Consider the following 20,416-nt stretch of genomic DNA (forward strand, 5'->3'; position numbering starts at 1 on the left):
TTAAAGCATAATTTTGTTTAAAGCCTTCTCTATCACCGATACACCTTCTATTTAATGGATCCATACAATGCAGAAGAAAAACCAAAGGTTGTAAAAATTTCATATACGTTTATCAGCAATTTACTTATGTTGAATACTAGAACATTCAAAAACATGGCAGAATTATTTACTTATTCTGAACACAACTAATATTTGCCTTAAAAATATTTACTGTGCATTTGTGATGCTTTTTTTTTTCCTTTACAGAAGTTAAATTTGTCTAGTTCATCTGAAGGTAGCACCGTTGATATTGGACTTCCTGCAGAAGAACAACCAGAAGCTGAACCTGAAGAAGCCCAGGAGCCAGAAGCCTGCTTCACAGAAGGTGTTTGGAACAAAAATAATAATACTTACTAATAATACTTATTCATTAAATATGGAATAGTTATCTATTTAAACTAAGTATTAATATTTATGTATTGAATTACTCTTTTGTTAATGTTTAAATATGATTATTAGCAGTAGTACTTTTAGACCATAATTTACCATATGGATACTGATACCACAATTATACTATATACCAGGTAAACAATTAAGAAAACATTTTATCAGAAATTTATCATTATTTTTAAAATAAGAAAAACATACTGCTGAAAGTTTTATTTTATTATGAACTACTATACTTTCTGAGTTTAGTTACAGTCTCTTAGATAATAAAATAACACACTAGTTTTATAGCATTCTTCATAGATATCTATCAAAGTGCTTTATAAAGTATACATTACTGAAACAGCTGTTGAACAGTAAATAAAAACTGCACCTGGATGGTCTTGTGCAAAACGCTAAAAGAACCTTCTACAAATTGGCAAAAAGAGAAGAAAGAGCCTTTGTGTGCCACCTGGGGCAAGAACAGTCTCACCTGGTGAACTCATTCATCTTTCATGCTTCCTTCTATTGGCCCTTTTACACAACTCAATAAAACAAGAATCTGGTCATAAACTTTATTTGCAAAGGCATTTTCTTGTGAGAAACTTTAGGGATGTGTGCATGTGAAGGAGGTGGGGAAAGGAATAGGTTTAAAACAGTAAAGTAAGGATACAACTGCCGTTTTTGGTACCCGTAAGCAAAAGTTAGATTTAGAGTTTGGAAAATGCTACTGTCAGTGCTGGGGTTGGGTTATTTCTGGACATGATAACAGACATATGTTTAGAAATTTACACCGAATTAGTAAGAAATGGTACTGTGACAGGCAGATTTGGCAAAGAAAATACCATTATTAGTTACTAGTATTTTTCTACCTAAATGGAAGAAGAAACAAAATCAAGTCAGCAGCTAAATCATAAAAGCTTAAATAAATTAAGGGCACAAGTTAGAGAAGTTAGCTGGGACTGAAAAGCTCAGAACTCAATAGGAGGCCTAGATTTTTTCATACAATAAATGCAACATTGTCTGAATTTAGTAACCCAAACAAAAGAAAGTACAATTTAATAAGACTTGCCCATATCTTACTACCTAAACCTACTATAGATTTGGATGAGTTTGTATATTTTTACTCATACTTTGTATTTTGTAATTTGGCTTCACGTTCCATGTATGTTCCATGGACTTTTATCTTGTGGAGTGCACTGTATTGAGCACTTAGTTTTTGATAAATGAGAAATATTTTCTTCTCAGTTGTTCATTTAATTCTAAATTCCAGATGTTTCAGTGCTAAATTTTTTTGCTTTGAAGAAAAAGAAGGTCATCTAGGTGTAAATCTATTGGGTTTTTACTAAATATCACACCTTCTGGAAGGGTAGGATTGTATCATTAACAGAATGCGTAATCAAAATTTAATGCAATTTAACAAAATCTCTCCCCCATTACATACACTGTTTTAAAGGCTGTGTACAAAGGTTCAAGTGCTGTCAAGTAAGTATAGAAGAAGGGAGAGGAAAGCAGTGGTGGAACCTTAGAAAAACCTGCTTCAAGATTGTCGAACACAACTGGTTTGAGACTTTCATTGTCTTTATGATTCTCCTCAGTAGTGGAGCTCTGGTAAGTAAAACATGAACAGAGTGTCACAATGTTGTCAGAAAACTTCCTAAAAGTTGGCTCTTCAGACATTGTTTTAACTTAGTTTTCTCTGCTGGAAAGAACACACAATTCCATGTTTTCAAATGACAGGACTAAATTTTAGTCAGGCCTTTGAAAGAATGGTAGAAAAAGTCTCTTCTCAAAAATGTGTCGAAAAAAGAGCAGACATAATTGATTAGAGAGCTTAACTCCTTTGCTGAAAGTGATAGTGATACGCCTGAAGCAGGGAGAGAGACAACATAGGAAGAAGAGAACATACTTTGTTATTTGAGTTTGCTCTCTAGTTTTACTGGTGTTTACTCATGTAACTCAGGGAAAAGAACTGTCACTGATGAAAAAAAGAAGAGTTTGGAAGTAACTGTAATGGCATAAACAGCTCATAATACCTTGCAAGAGCCAGAGTCTTACACACTCTTATAAATGTTATGTGCTAGAACAGCAAGAATGATTAACCCTGTGTGTTTATAATTATTCCATTCTAAGAATAAGAATTTATTATTTATGTTTCTAATTCAGCTTCTACGGCCTCATACTGATGTAGACTAAAGGGATATCTGTAAAAACATGAATTTGCTTTAAGTTTAACAAGTATGTGAGGGCAGAATAAAAAGAAGCCAACCCTAATATAAATCTATAACAATAAAGGAAACAAAACATACCAGTAATATGTTATTTCACAAATACAAATAATGACAAAGAATAAAGAAATTGGAGATGAACTGTTAAATAAAGGTAAGCCTGGATACATACTGAGCTGAAGTTTCTTAGGCAAACTACATACCCTGAAATAACGTAGAATATATCTTGCATGTACCCTGGTAGATGCAATTACCCTTTGGTAAATTACTTAAGTTCCTACATCACAAAAAAAAAAAAAAAATTGTGTTGCAAAATTTTATTATAAACTCTTCAGACCAGTTCCAACACCTTAAAATGCCGCTAATGGTTAGCAGTTTATGATTATACCTACCATTAGTTTCGGTTAAATAAGAATCATTCTGCTTTTGTTTGTTCTACTGTCAACACGACCATCAAATAAGCAACTTTACTCAACACCATGTGACACGTTCCCTGTGATTTAAAACCCTCAAAATAACAGAGACTCATGTCTACACTATTGAATTTTGCCTCATGCTACCAAGTGGAGAAAACCTTTAGTGACAAGAATTTAAGCGAGGGAGAAGTACTAGCAAGAGATCTGATCAAGGTGAATTTCCATCATTGTATTTAGAGGAAGTTTGAGATGAGATCCCACAGTGGTAGCATCTTGCACTTGTGAGCCTGAGGGCTGTGTCATCCACAGAACATTTATGTTGTGAAAGTGCTTCAGAGACACGGCACTAGCCCAAGCCTCTGGAGATGTGAGACCCTGCTCTGCCTTCGGCTTCCTTTGTGGTAGTGAAAAGGTCTCTTTGGACCTGCCAGTACTGTATCCCACCGCTCAGCCCAAGACCACCCTCCAGACCAGTCTCACTGTCATCGCAGGCAAGAAATGCGGCAGGCACAGGCACGCTGCGGGCTGCCTGCAACCCCCCGCCGCAGGGAGCAGACACGCTTCTAGGTGCCGAGAGCGCTGCTAGCTTAGCCTCTGGCATGCTCCCACCTATAAGAAGGAAATGGTATGTGCTGGCTCTTCCCAGTTGTGTGAGATAAAAGTTGTTAGTGACGACATACGAGTGGCAGGTACCGTAGTGCTTGATCTAAGTATCCAAAATTACTGATACACAGATGTTAATTTGATGACTGATAGACAACCGCTAATCATTTGAACTGACAGATGTAAAGTGATTCAAAAGCAGGCTGGGTAAAAATGAATGTTAGCATCAATAAATATCCAAATCTTTGCAAGCTAGCAGATCATTCCAGTCCTTTCGACCCATAAAATCAATTGTTCTCCATAAGAAATAACAGCATAATTCAAATTTAAAAGCAATGAAAGGGAAAATATCTTGGAGGACAGGAAGAATTTCTGAAAAGCAGAAGCTGTATGTTTTTTCAAGTGTCTAAAAATGAAAACACACGAAAGGTGTAAATAACATTGCAAGCATCTCAGAAATTTTATGTATCCCATAAAATGTGAATAATACAGTAAAGCAGGTATTTGATTTAGATAAATATTTTTTTACGAAAGGAAGAACTTGTTTTCAAAATGCAACAAGACTTAAAAACGAAAGGTCAATTGTATTGTCATTGTACTGAAAATTTTACAGCTATGGCCTTGGATTTTTAAAATGGATCTACCTACATACAAACCAAATGATCTCAGTAGAATTCAGTTGAGGTACACCACTGTGCAGAATCAATGCTATTTGTGAGTACTGAAAATTATCTGAGAAGAATAATTCACCCTCCACAATAAATAAATAAATAAATAAACAAATATATCTGACCAGTGGAGTGGTTGCTGTCTAATATCTGCTTCTCCCTCCTGTGAGCTGGAAAATATAGTTCCATAGGGGAAAAACAGGTATATAGTGAGTTAGCAGAAAAGGAAAAGTTAGATAAAAGTGACAATCCCACGCCTTTTATTGAAGAGGGATTATTTCCTTTTTTTGTTGCCTTTTTTTTTTTTTTTTTTTTTTTTTTGTTACAACCTGAAATATGTGCAGTAACAAAAGGGAACAACAAATATCTTTGAATGTTTTTACTCACAGGCTTTTGAAGACATATATATTGAACAGCGTAAAACTATCAAGACCATGCTGGAATATGCTGACAAGGTCTTCACTTACATCTTCATTCTGGAAATGCTGCTGAAGTGGGTGGCCTATGGCTATCAAACATACTTTACTAATGCCTGGTGCTGGCTGGACTTCCTGATTGTTGATGTATGTAGTATATTTCCTAGGTGTTACTTTTATATTTATTTTACCTGTTTTTTTTTAAATTACTTGCTCTACAACCACAATACCTCTGTATACCAACTAGTTTACTTTTCAATTTAAAACGTAAGGTAGGTGGAAAAAAAAATCCGTGTTTCTCTGTCTTTCACTTTATACTTACAACACTGCCTTCCTATACCACAGAGTTAAGACTGGAAGTTCTCCTCCTAACAGAAGAACCTCACATGGTAGCCCCACAAGCAGTTAAAGGGTTTATCCCAACACTGCTGTTGAAAGATGTCATGCTGTCCTCCATTCTGCCCCTGGCTGCTCATTCCCACCTTCAGACCCACCTTCCCTCCTGCTGTGGTCTAAATCACATCCAGCATTTAGATGGGTGTCTGGTCCACCAGACATCAGACACACACCTGAATTAAAAGTCCTCTGGCAAGAAAATTAACACCATGTCCACAAATGTCAGCATATGGCTGAATTAGGGTTTTACATCTTGCATTTCTTGTATCTGTAGCGTTGGTGGTATGGCTTACTTAGTACTAAAGTCCGATAAATATTACTAAACTTGCAGTCTTCACAGCTGTGTTTGAAATCAGGCTCAATAATCTTTCCTGCAAGGGTTATCTCATAGTTATAACTCTGCTGTGCTGTGAAATGGGGGAGACCATTTCTTGACACATTGATACAATTATGGAGAATTTAAGAATTAATGTCCTAAGTATACCCCCTTCAGAAAACCTCCAACGTGCAGAAACGCATACTGTTTCTGCAGTCTATGAAGGTGTGTGTGTGAAACTAAAATACTATGGTTTACTCAGTTATGAAACCACAACCAGTAGCTACATTTTTAAGATAGAATTTTCTGGTAAAACTTATAGGAAAAACAAATATCAAACAAGCTCATTTTAAGATACATTTTGTCCTGGTTTTAATGACTTAGAAACAGACACTGAATAGGTAAAAGGTAAACTTCATAAGCAGTTATTGACCCAAAGAATTGCTAAAAATTCAACAGTTTCTGAATGTGTTACCAGCATACAAGGGCTAATCAAAGCAGTTCATTTTCTCCAGTTTTGTTTTGTGATGGGTGCCTACAACCTTTTTGATTGCTGTACATTATGGACTAAATATATCTAGGATTCAGCTTCATATATGCAACTACAGATAACCATGTTCAAACATAGTACTCATACAAAGAAAGCACCCTCTTTTTGGAAAACACGTTAGTTCTTTAGTATCTAAATTCTTCTCAAAATGGGTACCTAAGTGGCACCTATAACAAAAAAGCTTGAAGAAGCATGCCAGCAGAAGCACCTGTTCCTTTTCTAAACTCATTTTCACTAATATTTGACCTCATTTAAATCATAATATCCCAAACAGCCATCTTGTGAATGTGAAAATTTGAATACTTCTTTGTGTGAAGGTATCACACATTCAAGTGTCTGAATAAGCTCATGATTAAATCCTGGATTTCTACACCTGGATATTTTCTTTAATTTCACTTTAGATTATGGCAGCTTGAAAGCTTGAAAGTTTTCAGTAGTATGATGAATGTGCTGGAGGAAGAAATTCAGATTTCAGAAGAACCTAGTTTTGTGTGTTGCTAGAGCTCAGGATTGACAAGTACAGAAAAGCTGTTAATTTTTAAAAGCTAAAGATTTCACATATAATGCTTGGTTTTAAATATGGTTCATGAAGAGCACTGCCCTAGAGTTCTCTTTACCTGATGCATTGTTCTTTATAAAGAAAGAGTACATGAGCCCATTATGCTATATTTGGCCCAATAAATAGTTAAGGAATTAGAACAGCATAATGAAGGAGCATTTAGGGGAAACAGGAGAAAAACAGAAGGTATTTTGGACAGGAGCCATAGCAAATATAGAGAATATGTTATTTCTCACTGAGGTAGTGTGAGGACATAGAATATATAAAGGCCTGTGGAGTTCTACTACCTGTGGAACTGTTTTTATAAGGTCTTTAAGAAACAGCATTATCCAGGTTAATGTCAGGCTGTAAAGCACATAAATTCAGCAGTCAGGCAAATGGATTAGTCAGTGTAACTGAATATAGAAAAATGAATCCTTTCTACCAATTTCCGGAGGAGCAATGTTGCTTTGTGACCTATCTGTTAATTCAAAACAGGCTTCAATCATTTCCCTTTCAGTTGTGGGCAATCAAATGTGCATTATCAACTATAATTACTGATCCCAACAGCACTGTAAAACAAAGAAAAAGTGAGAGCAATACCTTAATAGCTAAAAAGGAGATATTAATTTAATTTGCTTTTGTGGTTTTAAATGCCCTCAAATCACTAGCAAAATATGAAATTCAGAAGTATTAATATTTCCAGATATTGTTACCTTATGATATTTTTGTTTGTTTATTTACCTATCCTACTCTTCTTTCATATTACTTCTTTCTTTTTTTTTTTTTTTAATTTCTTTTTATTTAAAAGACTTCCCATTCCTGAAGAAAGTGGTCCAAAATTAGATTCTTCTAAAGAAGCTTATATCTCACATCTATGGTATGTAAAGTAGTATGTACAATATAATAATTTTTACTTTCCTGTTTTCATATAGGTCTCTTTGGTTAGCTTAACAGCAAATGCATTGGGTTACTCTGAACTTGGTGCCATTAAGTCCCTTAGGACACTAAGAGCTTTGAGACCTCTAAGAGCTTTGTCACGATTTGAAGGCATGAGGGTAAGACAACATGACAGAATCTGAACCTATGCATGCATAGAAAGAATCCATGCATGCAGAATAAGGAATGACAAGTCCATGCAGAAAGGCTGCACTATCTTTTTATCTATTGCATATCTTTTACTAACAGATAAGCAAAAAGCTTCATCAATTCACCTAAATCCATATGCAGTATCACATAGAAGTTACATTCATTAAGGTTACTTTACTTTCTAGCCAATCTCAGGAGTTTTCTATATAAGGCTTTGAAATTACCAACTACGAACTCTCTTAACAGACTCTTAATAATGAATAAAATGTAGCAAGATTTTTATTAATGTTTTACTGATAAACATATCACAATATTTATACAGGAATCTAATTCAGCATTAGTTAATAAAGATATTTTCTGTTACTAGTTGAAATCCTTCATTTTTCGTTATATTTGATAAACCACCTTTGGTCTAACCCCACTGAATTTTACTAGATGGTACTAGAGATATGTTCATACCCACTAGTGGTTTAAATCTATTTCTGAGTTTGGCTGACCAAAACCAAATCAAGTTATTTGATTTCTCTATGAAATCATTCTTTTTGTAAGGTAAATACCTTTCTTATTTCAACAAATCTCTATTCAATATTCAATACACTGTATAGAAAGTTCTTTTTTACTTATTCTGAGTAACTTAGAGGCCCTGCTTACTATTCATCTCACTCAAGAGAGCATTTTAACTTATTTTTTCATTTGTTTATACCTTCTGTTCCTTAAAGCCACTGAATACAAACTAACTCTATATGCATGTCATTGCTACTTCACGGAAACATAAGAGGAAACAACGCGCTAATGAATTTCAAGTCAATCATAAACCAGTGTACTAGCCTGCAATATACTGTCTGAACAACCTTTAGATACAAACCTAAGTTTAATAAAGTCAAATTGAGGCTTAGAATTCTGTTCCTTAAATTGTATTCATCAGGCTACATATCTCTACTTCAGAATGCTTCAGAAAAAAATATTGCTAATGAATGATTACTAGATTAATAAATTTCAGTTTCATGTAGCAAATCGACTTTTAACAGTTTTCTCAGCATTTGAAATTAATGAATTGATATTCAGCAGGGTAAGAGCTGGTCAAGTACTACAGAATGTACAAATTTTCATTTAAGTATGGAATGACTATTTGATTTAGCCATTTTCTCTTTGTCTTTCTTTGTACTTACTGTTCATGAACATTCAGATAACTGTGGTTTTGTGTGGAGAAATGTTGAGAAATTGCTGTCAGCTTTACTTTTTTAATAATGTTCTGGTCAGCTGCAGGAGGACTTGGAGACCAGTATAGAAGTTACACAGGGACAAGAAATGCAGCTTTTTAGATGACGTTGGAAAAAACAGATCGTTTCTAGAAAGATAATGTCAAAATTGATTGCCAAAGGTTTTATTCCATTTTTCTGTATCCTTACATGATAGCCTTACTAAATTTTCCACTTAAAAGATTTAGGATATTCATGCTCAAAGAAAAGTACCTGTTATTTGAAATCTATTTACTGCTTTCCCTTATTTCTCACTGAATAGCTATGAAACTATGCCAGAAGCCCAATCATATGATAGAATTTCAGATACACAACATGAATAATTCACGAGCAACTTACTGTGTCGGAATCACAGAAGGGCCTGGAAAAGCAAAAAAGGTTTCAGCTCTGTCCTCCAATATTAATGATAATCAATGAAGTACCTGATTCCAGTCACTTAGCAAATTTGACTGGCCAACTGTATGGGCCTTATCTTTACTATTAGTTACATGCACTTCTGAAAATGGTTTTTCCAAAGCACTTGGCAAGTATTCACAACAGCTCATCGACAGATAGTAGCATTACTTTATGAATGACTCACGAACAGTAAAAAGGTTCAAATAATAAATAATTGACCAGCTCATAATAAGACTATAGTCAAATTACAGTCTTCTCAGAAACTGAGTTCATTTCATAAAAATCCATAAAACCAGACTCTTTTATCTGCCAACAGAAAGTAAAATCAACCCTCTTTGCTTTCTTATATTGCTTATACCTATGCTGAGCTGTGACAAAACAAGCTGAGTTTTTATTCAATATGTATTTATAATTTTAATGTTTAACCCCATGTTCAAAATTGTGCAAATTTTGCCTTGAAAATGTAAGAGATCGCATGTATTCCACGAAAGTCCCTGGATGTATAAAGCTCTGCATCATTTTGTAAAACAATCTGCTAAGTTCTCAGCTACTTTAAAATGATCCTTTTCTTAAATAAGTTTACCATTCCAGTGAATTGGAAGAATACAGCATTTTACATAGTCAGTAAATACTAATAACTATTCTGTTATCCCTAAATATGAAACATACTTCACTTTTTAAGTTATATTCTTATAAGTCTACAGTTATACTCTGTAGTTACAACTTAATTTTGTCATTACAAACAAACAACAAATTACAACAACAAACAAAACAAACACACTACAACACGTTACAACAAACACAACAACAAATACAAACAAAACACCGTTTTATAAATGGGATAAATTATCTTTCCAAAGTAAATATAAGATATATGAACCAGTTGCACCAAAACAGGGGACAAGTGGTCCAGAACCTGTGCTTGCCTTGAGCGCAGAAGTCAATTTAGCCATATTAAAGGCATTTAAGATATCTGCTAGTATACTGAATTCTGAGAAATTTTAATATTTTCTATAGTGAATCTCAAAACCGACTCCACCCAGATGCTGGAAGGCAAAGTAAAGAATTGCTTTAATTTAATTTAAATTTCTGTCTTAGGGTTTATATTCTCATCTCAGTGTATGTACTGAGCAGAAGTATCTGCAAACTGAGATTTGAATATACCCATTGCTTTTTGTTTAGCTTTTTAGTACTTGCAATATAATGCTTTTGCGCTAGTTCTGAATTGGTATGCTACTTGTAAATGTAGAATACTGAGTATATGTTGCTTTGCTGAGTTAGAGAATTAAGTGACAATAAAGCATGCATTTGTGTCTAATTTCACAAAATAAAGCATGTCATGCCGTGCTTGATTTATTTATTAGAGAAATAGTAGAAGGCAGCAAACAATCTGAAATCCACTTGCACTTTCAGTTTTGCATGCCTTATGCATATTTCTGGCTGATGGCTTTAAACATTTACTGTATTTCAAATTTCCAGTCCAATTTCATAACTTGTAAAACTAAATTAGAGTATTTGATGTCTTAAATATCCTCTAAAATTCAGTGGCTCTTCCTTAGATTCCCTTACCAGGAAAACGATAATGAGGCATTTTCAAGAGTATTCTAAACTTCATTAGTAGGAAAGAAACATTTCTCATATGATTGAGTTATAAAACATAACATCAAGTGTCTGTCATTACAGATTCACAACTAATAACAGGCTATATATTTCTATTTCATATAGGATAACCTTTCTTCAGCTTGGATGGGGTGGACCACTGGTTCCTCCCCTTATCTGTATTATGGGTACAGTATTTCCCCCTTTTCTACCCTTAATGATTACAGTGTAACTAATCACGACATTGTGTATTTAGGGTTAGAAGGAGAGACAATCTCATCTGAGAATCCCAGTAGCAGCGAAACTAGATTATATATACTCACCCTACACCCCCTTCTTAATTGCTTTAAATCTTTGGAAATAATGCTTTGAAATTTCTGATGTTACAGAATTAACATGAAATCTTTTGAGAAAATCAGTATCGTTATTTAGAGTTATCTGAGTTCTTTTTGCAGGACAAAGGTACCTCAGCTATTTTTGGATTTTTAGATGCTTTTTTAACTGAGATAAAAAAATGGCTTTCTTTAAAAATTTGAATCTGGCTTTTACATTGTTTTGGAAAGATCTGTGCTTTACTTTGTTACTCAATTTATAGCTACATACATTCAAAAATAACCCATAGAAAGCTTTGAACTTTTAATACATTAAGCACACACCAAAACACTACGATGTGAATAGTCACAACTACAGATATTTATATAATTGCAGTTTAAATTCTTGCATAATTTTTAAACCCCTATATATTACATTAAGTAAACCACTCGAAGTGTATATAGATAACACAAGACATTGTATAACATAAATAATCCTTTCTTGGAATCTGAATTCAGACTTCTTTGCCCTGTGTTGGAAACTAGTTTTCGTAATTTTTATAAAATGCCAATAACAGTATTATTTTTATAGCATTTTTCTTAGAGTTTAGAAATGTCCTGCAGGAGACGTGTCAGTGATATACAAAATTTGCATTCACTATGAGATCCTTAGAAAAATCCATCTTTTAGACTACAACCCTTGCAAGTACCAACTGTAGGAGGGTATCATTAGTGCAGGGGGGTTTATTGCTTCGGTGTAAATGATGTATCAGCATAAACACCATTCACTGTAAATTTAGCATCTCATCTCACAGTTAAGAATTATGTATTCACTCTCAGGAAAGTGTGTTCACTATCTTCTGCAAGTTTCTCTTAAATATAGAGGAATACATTGTGTTGATCAAAAGATTATGCACTTTGAAGGATTTTTTGAGGACTGACCTTATTCATTACCTTTGAGTTTTAAGGAAAATGTATTAGAAATGTTATGTCTCTGAAAGACAATTAAAAAAATTACAAACTTTGATGTAAGAAAACTCTTTATATAAATGTTCATAAATCATACAGGACATATCTTAGTATTTTGAGTTTTTTCTTACACTGTAATTCTACAATTAGAAGAGCACTTTTGAATTCTACAATTTGAAGAGCACTTATATAATTGAAACTGATACAATTTTTGTCTGGATATGTGTTTGTTGTATCTTGAAGAAAAACCTTACTCTTAGGATCAAAATTTAATGAAATTTGAATGAGATACATAATATAGCTTGCATTTTAATTAAAAATGTTAAAGAACACATAAAGGTCAATAATGTTTAATTCATGCAACAGGAAGAGCAAGAAGTTTTTTTTTTTCACTGCATCTGGTGAAATTCGAAGATAATGTTCCCACATCAAATAATTACTCTGTTTTCATGCTCGTGTGTATTTAACAATATTTACCAGGTCTTCTCAAAGAAATGCAGCCATGTGATTTATTGCTTGGCACATAATTATTGTATTTTGTCATACAGTATGTTAAATAATGTCTTTTCTTCTATACTGTCTTCAGAAGTATTTTGTTGTATACTTGATCTCCGGTGAAAAACAGAATCAAAGCTGCTCTGGGAACTCCATTATTTTGTTAAATTCAACAGTGTAGCTTGCTTTTAATAGACTGTTACATGAATAAGAAAGGTTTCTGTTACTACTTTAACCAAGTTAAATTATCTTATTAAAGCTAGGACAGAACTGCAGAATCATTGAGGTAGGAAGGGACCTCCTAAGATCAGCTGGTCGAACCTCCCTACTAACAGTTCTAGCATGCCAAGATATAAGCTCACCACCTAATAGCATGACATTTTTCCAGCACAAAGTGTTATAAAAATAGTTTGTGTGTTAAATGTTTAAGGAAGTATTTTACTTTCTTTGAAGATAAAATTCACTAGCAGAAGCATTCTTCAGTCAGCTGCACTTGTACAGTAACAATTAAGGAAAAGTAGAAAAGACTGCAATTGGCTTGTTAAAGGAGTGATTTTCTTTTCCTCTGAGATCTTTTATCTCCTGCTTCAACTTTATTTGTTCATTACTGTTAAGATTAAGATTTAGTTGTACCTCCTTGTCAGGTCTCTCTGATTCTTTCCACCTGCCTGTCTTGTCTTTGCATACTCTTAGGTAAATCCAAATTTTTTTTTACAGTTGCTGCTTTAAATGATAGTTTTCTAATAATCTTCACCCTGTATTCCAATACAGTCTGCATTTTACTCAAGAATTGAAAACCTTGTCATAAATATTCAAATTTTTTCAGTTGTTTCACACATGAGGTGCTTCTCATGCCAGTTCTAAAAATGCATTGATTTCTTTCATGAAACAACATTTTGTGCTTTTTTTCTTGATTTAAATAATATTCTAGTCTCACTACCATAATTTACTTTTACACACTTTCTGTTTGCTACTTTGTAGTGACCCCAATTTAAGGATAAGCATTAGTTTGCCAGAATAAGATTTCAGTTTTATTTTTTCCTTTACTTCTAACTTTTCTAAACATTTTTCTAAATGTTACTCGATTCTGGGCTTACATAATCATAGGTCATGTAGTTAAGAATAAATTATATATACATACATGGCATTAAGGCAAACTGTGTAGCAAAGGTGGCAATATTCCAGTTCTTCTATGCACTTCTCAAAGTCAAAATCACTAAGCTACTTCTAATTTTGGTTGGAGGATAGAGAAAAGACAAAGCCAGACTCTTCTCAAATGTGCACAGTGATTACAAGAGGCAACAGACACAAGCTGGGTTATGGGAAATTCTTATTTGATATAAGGGATTTGGGGGAGGTTTGTGTTATTTCTTTTTGAGTGTTTTGGGGGGGGTATTTGATTTTTGGTTCAGTTTTGTTTTTTACAGTGAGGTAAATACTGGAACAGTGGAACTTAATTAGTGGATTATATATCACACATTCATACAAACATGGTATGTTTGTATGACAAACCTCCCTGATTTCTGTTTTGGGACAAAGTTATAAGACTTTCTCACAAGAAGTCCATTAAGATAAAATAGAGAGGAGTAATTAATTGAAAATGAGAAGGTTTAAATAACTTGGATGAATTTACATTTTTAGATTCACCTTAGTTCCTCCCTAGAATCATTATTTGGATCCTGTCAAGTAGGTTGCACTTTCACAGAAATATTTAATTCTCATCCTTTGTTGTCTCCAAAGTCAGTTCATAGCTGATCATCAAGCGTATGCAGCATGCTTCTTCTCAGTGTACCCATTCCAAGCTACAAAATGAGAAAAATACGTAGTTTTGAGGCGTCTTGTTAAAGTATGTATTGGCAAGTAAAAGAATTATCGCAATCTCTCTCTCTCCCCCTCTTCTCCCTTTCGCCCTCCCCTATTCTGTCTTCATCTGCTAGGTTGCACTGTCAGATATGTTTTACTACCTGATATAAAAGTTGGAAAAATGTGATAAATTTTCTTTATTATCTTTGAATAAAAGTTCCCATCTACATTACTGCTGTAGGAATGTACATATACTTTATCCCTTCGACAATAAGAACTTTTAATCCTTATATATCTATACATGACATCCCTCTTCCATCAAACTCCATGGATACACTCAGACGAGGCAGGGTATCTTGTGGGGGAATATTTTTCCTGTACTGCATCATCAGTTATCTTCCTTTGTGGGCACCTCCAAACCTCACACTAAGTAACTGCGGCAAAGAGCCCAAAGCCTCCACTGAAGATCAGTCTTAACCCTCTGCACTGGGCAGTGTTTGTATTCTGTCTGCTGGCCCACAGGCCGGGCACCTCCGCTGCCTTTGTGAGAGGAACAATTCCAACAGACATAGCTTCTCCTAACTTACATCCCATACCCATTTCCTCCAATCCCACTGACTTTCTGCTGTGTTATGACTTGTAGAAGCGACTCCTCTAACTTCAGAGAAAGGCAGTTTTCATCATCTGTTTTGTAGTACCAGGGAGAGCAGGAAGCCATTATTACAGCATTTTTGTTATTATTTGGTCAGAAGAAAGGGACTGCCCCAACCACTTTTGTCTCGCTGAGCCCCCTACCACCTTACAAACACTCGCAGGTCGCATGTGGGAAGGGACAACAGGAGCGAAGGTGCTGCTTTCACGTGATATTGCAGAAACAAAATGGTCCCTGCCTTCCAGCAGGGACTGTAAACACATAACCAGCATGTGTACTACACTACTGGTGCAAGATGTTTACATTACATGTATACTATACCTTGAAAAAAACCAGGGATTATTGATAAATTATTTCTGAGTGATTTTTTTTTTTATTTATTTATTTTTATTTATTTTAGGAAAACAAGTTGCTCCCAAGTGTCATGTTTACTGAGTGAGAAAATAGTACTTTGAATGTTCAGGCTTTGGGGAATTTTAAGACAGTAGAAATTCAGACGAAATCCCTGTTTTGCCATTCAGGTGCCAGTCCTTTCAACTTTATAACTTGCTCTGAATTGTTTAGGATGAAAAAGGATTACACAAGGTTTGATGTTTAGATGGTAGATGTTAGGTTTAAAAAGGAAAAAAAAATATTTTCTTGTGCATGCATGTGTATACTTCTGTACAAATCCTCATATTTGGAGTAAAATATCAGCAGAAATCTTGACTTGATTTTTAACAGCTATAATTCACTGTTTCACAGGTTCAAACCCATCTCCTACCCAGTTAAAAAATTCTGCCTATGAGAAAGAATTAGGCCTATTTTGTTAGAGATTGTTTACACTTTACATAGGGCTACCACATTGCTGATCATGATCTCAGTGCTGTCCGTCACAAGATGCTCTCACAATGAAAATTAACTCAAATAGTTATCATCAACTGGGCATCTTCCAACCGAATTATTTTAAGGATTTCACAATTTTAATCTGAATTATTTAAATGTTTAAGCTCACCTTCACTCTTGTTAATCTTTGCACAAACCCGGATAGTAGCAAATTTCATCACTGCACTGGTGGATGATATCATAATTGATGAAAGTTGTATTTGCTGAGATTTTTTTCTGTTTTGTTTGTTGATTAAGATTTTATCACCACTGATTGCCCTGCAGGTCCACGCATTTCCTCTTTTTACCTGACAAACCAAATGAGAAAATTGAAGGAATTGCACGTTTCTTAAGGTACTTCTCTTCTAGAAATCTAGTGCCGTGTTTTACGTCACACTGCATATCTACAAGGTTCCAGATTATCTTTGTGTATACAATTTTAGTAGTGAAATGCCAGGGACTGCCATCTCATAAACTCAAAGCCATCTGTGATCACCAAAGTGTGAAAAGCTTACTAAGAGATACTCTGCACAAATTTTCCCATTCTTCATAGGTACAGTTATGAGATTAATTTCATCCCTGGGGACTTAGGAGTTGTTCAAGTATTTTGGGGGGAAGGTACTCTAAAGAATTCTTGGGAACTTTTTGCTCTATACTACCTACCTTTGCATTTCTAATTACCTTTCAAAAGGGTTTGTCAATAGGGCAATTGATATTGTGGATTTGGTTTTGCTGTGCAATTAGTAAAATCCAGGGGTTTGGGGTGTTGGGTTTGGTTTCTTTTTTTTCCTTTGAACTTCTTTGATGTAGGGGTCTTCCTTTCTATTAAAAGAGCAGAATGGGTGCATACCTCCCTTAAATTTGGTCTGCATAACAAATTTTTGGATTGTATGTCACCTAATGAGCATCTGCCTATTTTTGTAAGCACCAGTCTTTGGAAAACACCCTTATTTCCATACAGAGAAGTTCCTATTATATATTTCTGACTCATCTGACAGGAACATGTGCCCGTGTTTCGTGATAGGTAAACTAGAAAATGCATAGAATACTTACGATAGAGGATCCAGTGATAGTGGAAAAGCTATCAGTTAAAAGTACATGAAGGAGAGCCATACATTGAATTCAAGCTGCTGGACAGCTGATCTCACTGTGTTGGTGCTTGGCCTGTGAAGGTCCAGTGGTATGCTTATGCTGCCGTAATACAAATAAATCAGCTGATTCACTGGTTCTCTTATAGCTGTTGATTCATGAATGCAAAGAGCAAGGGATGACAATTCTCAAGACAGAGGTTTGTTCCAATGATTCCTTGCCTTGGACTATCAGACAGTGCTCATCTTTTTGATTCAGGTATCGGCTTTCTTCATGGTCTACCTGAGATGCTCTTCCAATCCCCTGACTGGGAAAGTTACTGTATTCCTTATGTCCTTTCCTCCCTTGCCTCAACTCCTCCACAGTTTAAGAGAGAATACACCTGTCTGTTACCTGATACCCACCACCTGGTCAAGTCAGTGTGGTTTCAGCATCTTCTAGCCTTCCTTGTGTGATGTCATCGAAGTCCTTCACTATGAGAACATGCTAAACTCAGATCATGTATGTCACCTGAGCCTCCATTGCTGTCCACTCACAGCATACCTACCTTCTCATTCCAGCAATCTTACCTCTGCGGTGGACCAAGAATCTAAACCAATGGCTACTTGCTCACTTCATCTTTCAGTGCAAATGCTCTCTCTGGCAACTTTGTGGACAGCTGAACTTTGGCCAGTTGAGCAGGGGAGATTCATGATCTTATGGCAGATGTTCTTACCTCATCCGTGTTCAAGACAAGGCAATACTCATAGCTTACTTTCAAATCCTGCCCCAGGCAGTGTCAGTGTTTCATCTGAGTCAGGAATGAATTTTCATATTTTGCTCTAATGTGGCTTATGCTATGTATGCTATTGTCAAACTCCCTCTGCATGCTGCTGTCTTGAACAACTGGTTCTTCAATCCCTGTACTGCTAAGAGAGAGATGAATGGCTTTTTGTAACAAGCACCACCTGAAGTCTACGACTGTGTGACTAGACAGATAGTTACTTAAAGGGAAAGAAACTATTCTCTTTTTTTGACATATGTATTCAAGCCCACAATTTGTTCCTCTTCCTTGGAGTTCCTGAATGCTTCTCAGGCTTTCCCAGCTATCAAGGAATTGAGTACAAGAGGAACATGTCTTATGCTTGTTAGGGCCATATAGCATGCATGGAATATAAGGTTTGATTTTGTCCATACAGGTCCTGGTGAAGTAAAAGTTATTTGGCTTTCTGTGCTTCTGTATGCGAATCTCACGTGAGAATGTACACGCAGAAAAAAAACATACGAGGTAGCAGTTAAATAACCTCTATAGCCTTTGATGGACTCCTTCAAGGGACTCTGATATGAGATCTGGCACATCAAATCTTTGGGAAACTTTTCCTGTTTAAGCATAAAATTATGAAGTTGACAACTTCCAAAGTGGAGGTAAATAAAGTACTTTTTCATTTTAAGTAGGAAGAATGTTCCAGACATAATCCTATAATCTTCCTTTCCATCCCAAAGATAGTAACTTCCTCCTCATTTGCACCAGGGCCAGAGTTTGGAATTTCTTCACGGAAGCTGCAAAAGTTACGGAAAAAAATGGATAAGTACCGATGAAGATTGTTCCTGGTTTGTATACAGATATCAGGAGGCCCTGACATATCTATTAATCAGGTCCAATGTGGGAACTCCTGGAAAGCCTGTGGCTGCTGAGGTGCCAGGATCTATTGAAGCTATTTTGCTGTGGGAACTATAATACATTTATATCTCACTATGTGTTTCAGATATGTGTCCCACAGCAAGGCTGAATCTAGTAAAGCTTTCTTATCTTCTACGCGTACAGCAGGGATAAGCTGCTATTTTGCACAGTCCTCATTCTATACATATGCACAGCTCTGGTAGCAAAACTGATTTTTTTTTTTTTTTTCCCCAGTTCCATTTTGCTGTCTTCTTTGGACAGTTGTCCAAAAAAAGATATAAACAGCAATAACAAAAACCAACTGGACTACTAATTTGTATTGACATAACGTCATATCAGCTAGAAGATAAGACAGACAATTAGCATTGCAGTAATTCTTTTATCTTACATATATATCTGATGTTGGAAGATAAATGTTATGAAAATGTAAACATGAAAAAATTGTGTGTGTGTGTGTGTGTGTATATATATGAAATACTGCTTTCCTCTAGAGGAGACATGGTTTGCCACAACAATTTTTTTTTTTTCCTGGATGAATATCAACAGAGGTGTAAAATAGGCTAGAGCCCGTTCGTCTTTGTAGGTGTCAGGTGTTGCTTCTCACTTGCACTTATTGCTATTCCACCTAACTGAAGCTATAGGAAGGTGAACAAGCAGAATCAGCTTGGGCTTTTTGCAGCTTGCTTACTGGAGTCAGCCTGACCACCAACATCCCAGCGTTGAGGAAATACATAGGTAATTTAAAACAAACAAACAAACAAACAACTCTGCAAACATCTTTTCCCAATTTATTGGCATTATATTCTGTACCAAGGAATAGCAGAGAATAGGCCCAAAAGAACAGCCCCTTTTAAAATAAAAAATACATTTAGAATCATATACATCTGATCTAGATTTGAAGAAAGAGCAAAAATAAGAGCTGTGGTTGCCAACGTTCTTTTAACCCACTACAGAGTCTTTTCAACAAGACAAGATTGACAATTTTTATTTGCTAAATTTTTAACTCGTTAAGAAATGCTGATTGGTCTTCTGCATTCAGTTCACTTTTGAATTGGTTCTCACTTTTTTCTGTCCATTTGCTGTAACTTATGTGTGTAGGTGTCATGTGTGTATGTATGGGTGCTATCTTGGATGTATATTATGTAAGCTAATGTCCTGCTTATCGTGATATACCTCAGCTATTCCCAAAGCAAATACCAAAAAAGTAAACAGAGAAAACACTGATAAAGCAATTGCTTCCAACTGATGTGTTGAAGAAATTAAAGACTTCTTCCTGAGGTGGGCTTTACAGTCAGCCAAGCATCTGACCAGCATATAAAAATGCAGTTTTACGTTATAAATATGATAGGACAAAGGCTCAACACTGGTGGGGAAAAAAAAAAAATCAAAAATCAAACAAAAACAAAAAACAAACAGAAAACGACTTCTAAAAGTTTTAATTTTCTTTTCTTCTTTTCTTAAAAAACCTTCCAGGGGGACTGGATAGCTCAAGGGGTTGGTAATAGGATACAGAGCCTTTCATCTCTAGGTCACCAGTTCGCATCCAGGCCAGGTCAGTAGTGACCAAAAATTGTTACCATTTGATGGGTTTTCAGTGACCTATATGAAATAAGTTGTTGGAACCATTGTTGGAACAGTTGCTGGAAGCTGTTCACTTCTTATTCAAGAGGTGGCTGATCTTTTCGCAGTCTCAG

The 20,416-nt window shown here is 35.3% G+C and overlaps 1 protein-coding gene across 6 annotated transcripts in view; it reads left to right on the forward strand.

Moving 5' to 3' along the window:
- SCN1A (sodium voltage-gated channel alpha subunit 1) overlaps positions 1-20,416 on the forward strand; it is a 102,645-nt gene that overhangs the window by 65,758 nt on the left and 16,471 nt on the right. For all 6 annotated transcript variants that reach the window (XM_030019343.1, XM_030019344.2, XM_030019338.2 and 3 more), the window contains 4 exons: positions 247-364; positions 1,862-2,016; positions 4,710-4,883; positions 7,472-7,594. In XM_030019343.1, the coding sequence (XP_029875203.1) occupies positions 247-364; positions 1,862-2,016; positions 4,710-4,883; positions 7,472-7,594 (570 nt within the window). The remainder of the gene's footprint in view (positions 1-246; positions 365-1,861; positions 2,017-4,709; positions 4,884-7,471; positions 7,595-20,416) is intronic.

This window comes from Aquila chrysaetos, chromosome 6, assembly GCF_900496995.4.
Source record: "Aquila chrysaetos chrysaetos chromosome 6, bAquChr1.4, whole genome shotgun sequence".
Taxonomy (NCBI): domain Eukaryota; kingdom Metazoa; phylum Chordata; class Aves; order Accipitriformes; family Accipitridae; genus Aquila; species Aquila chrysaetos.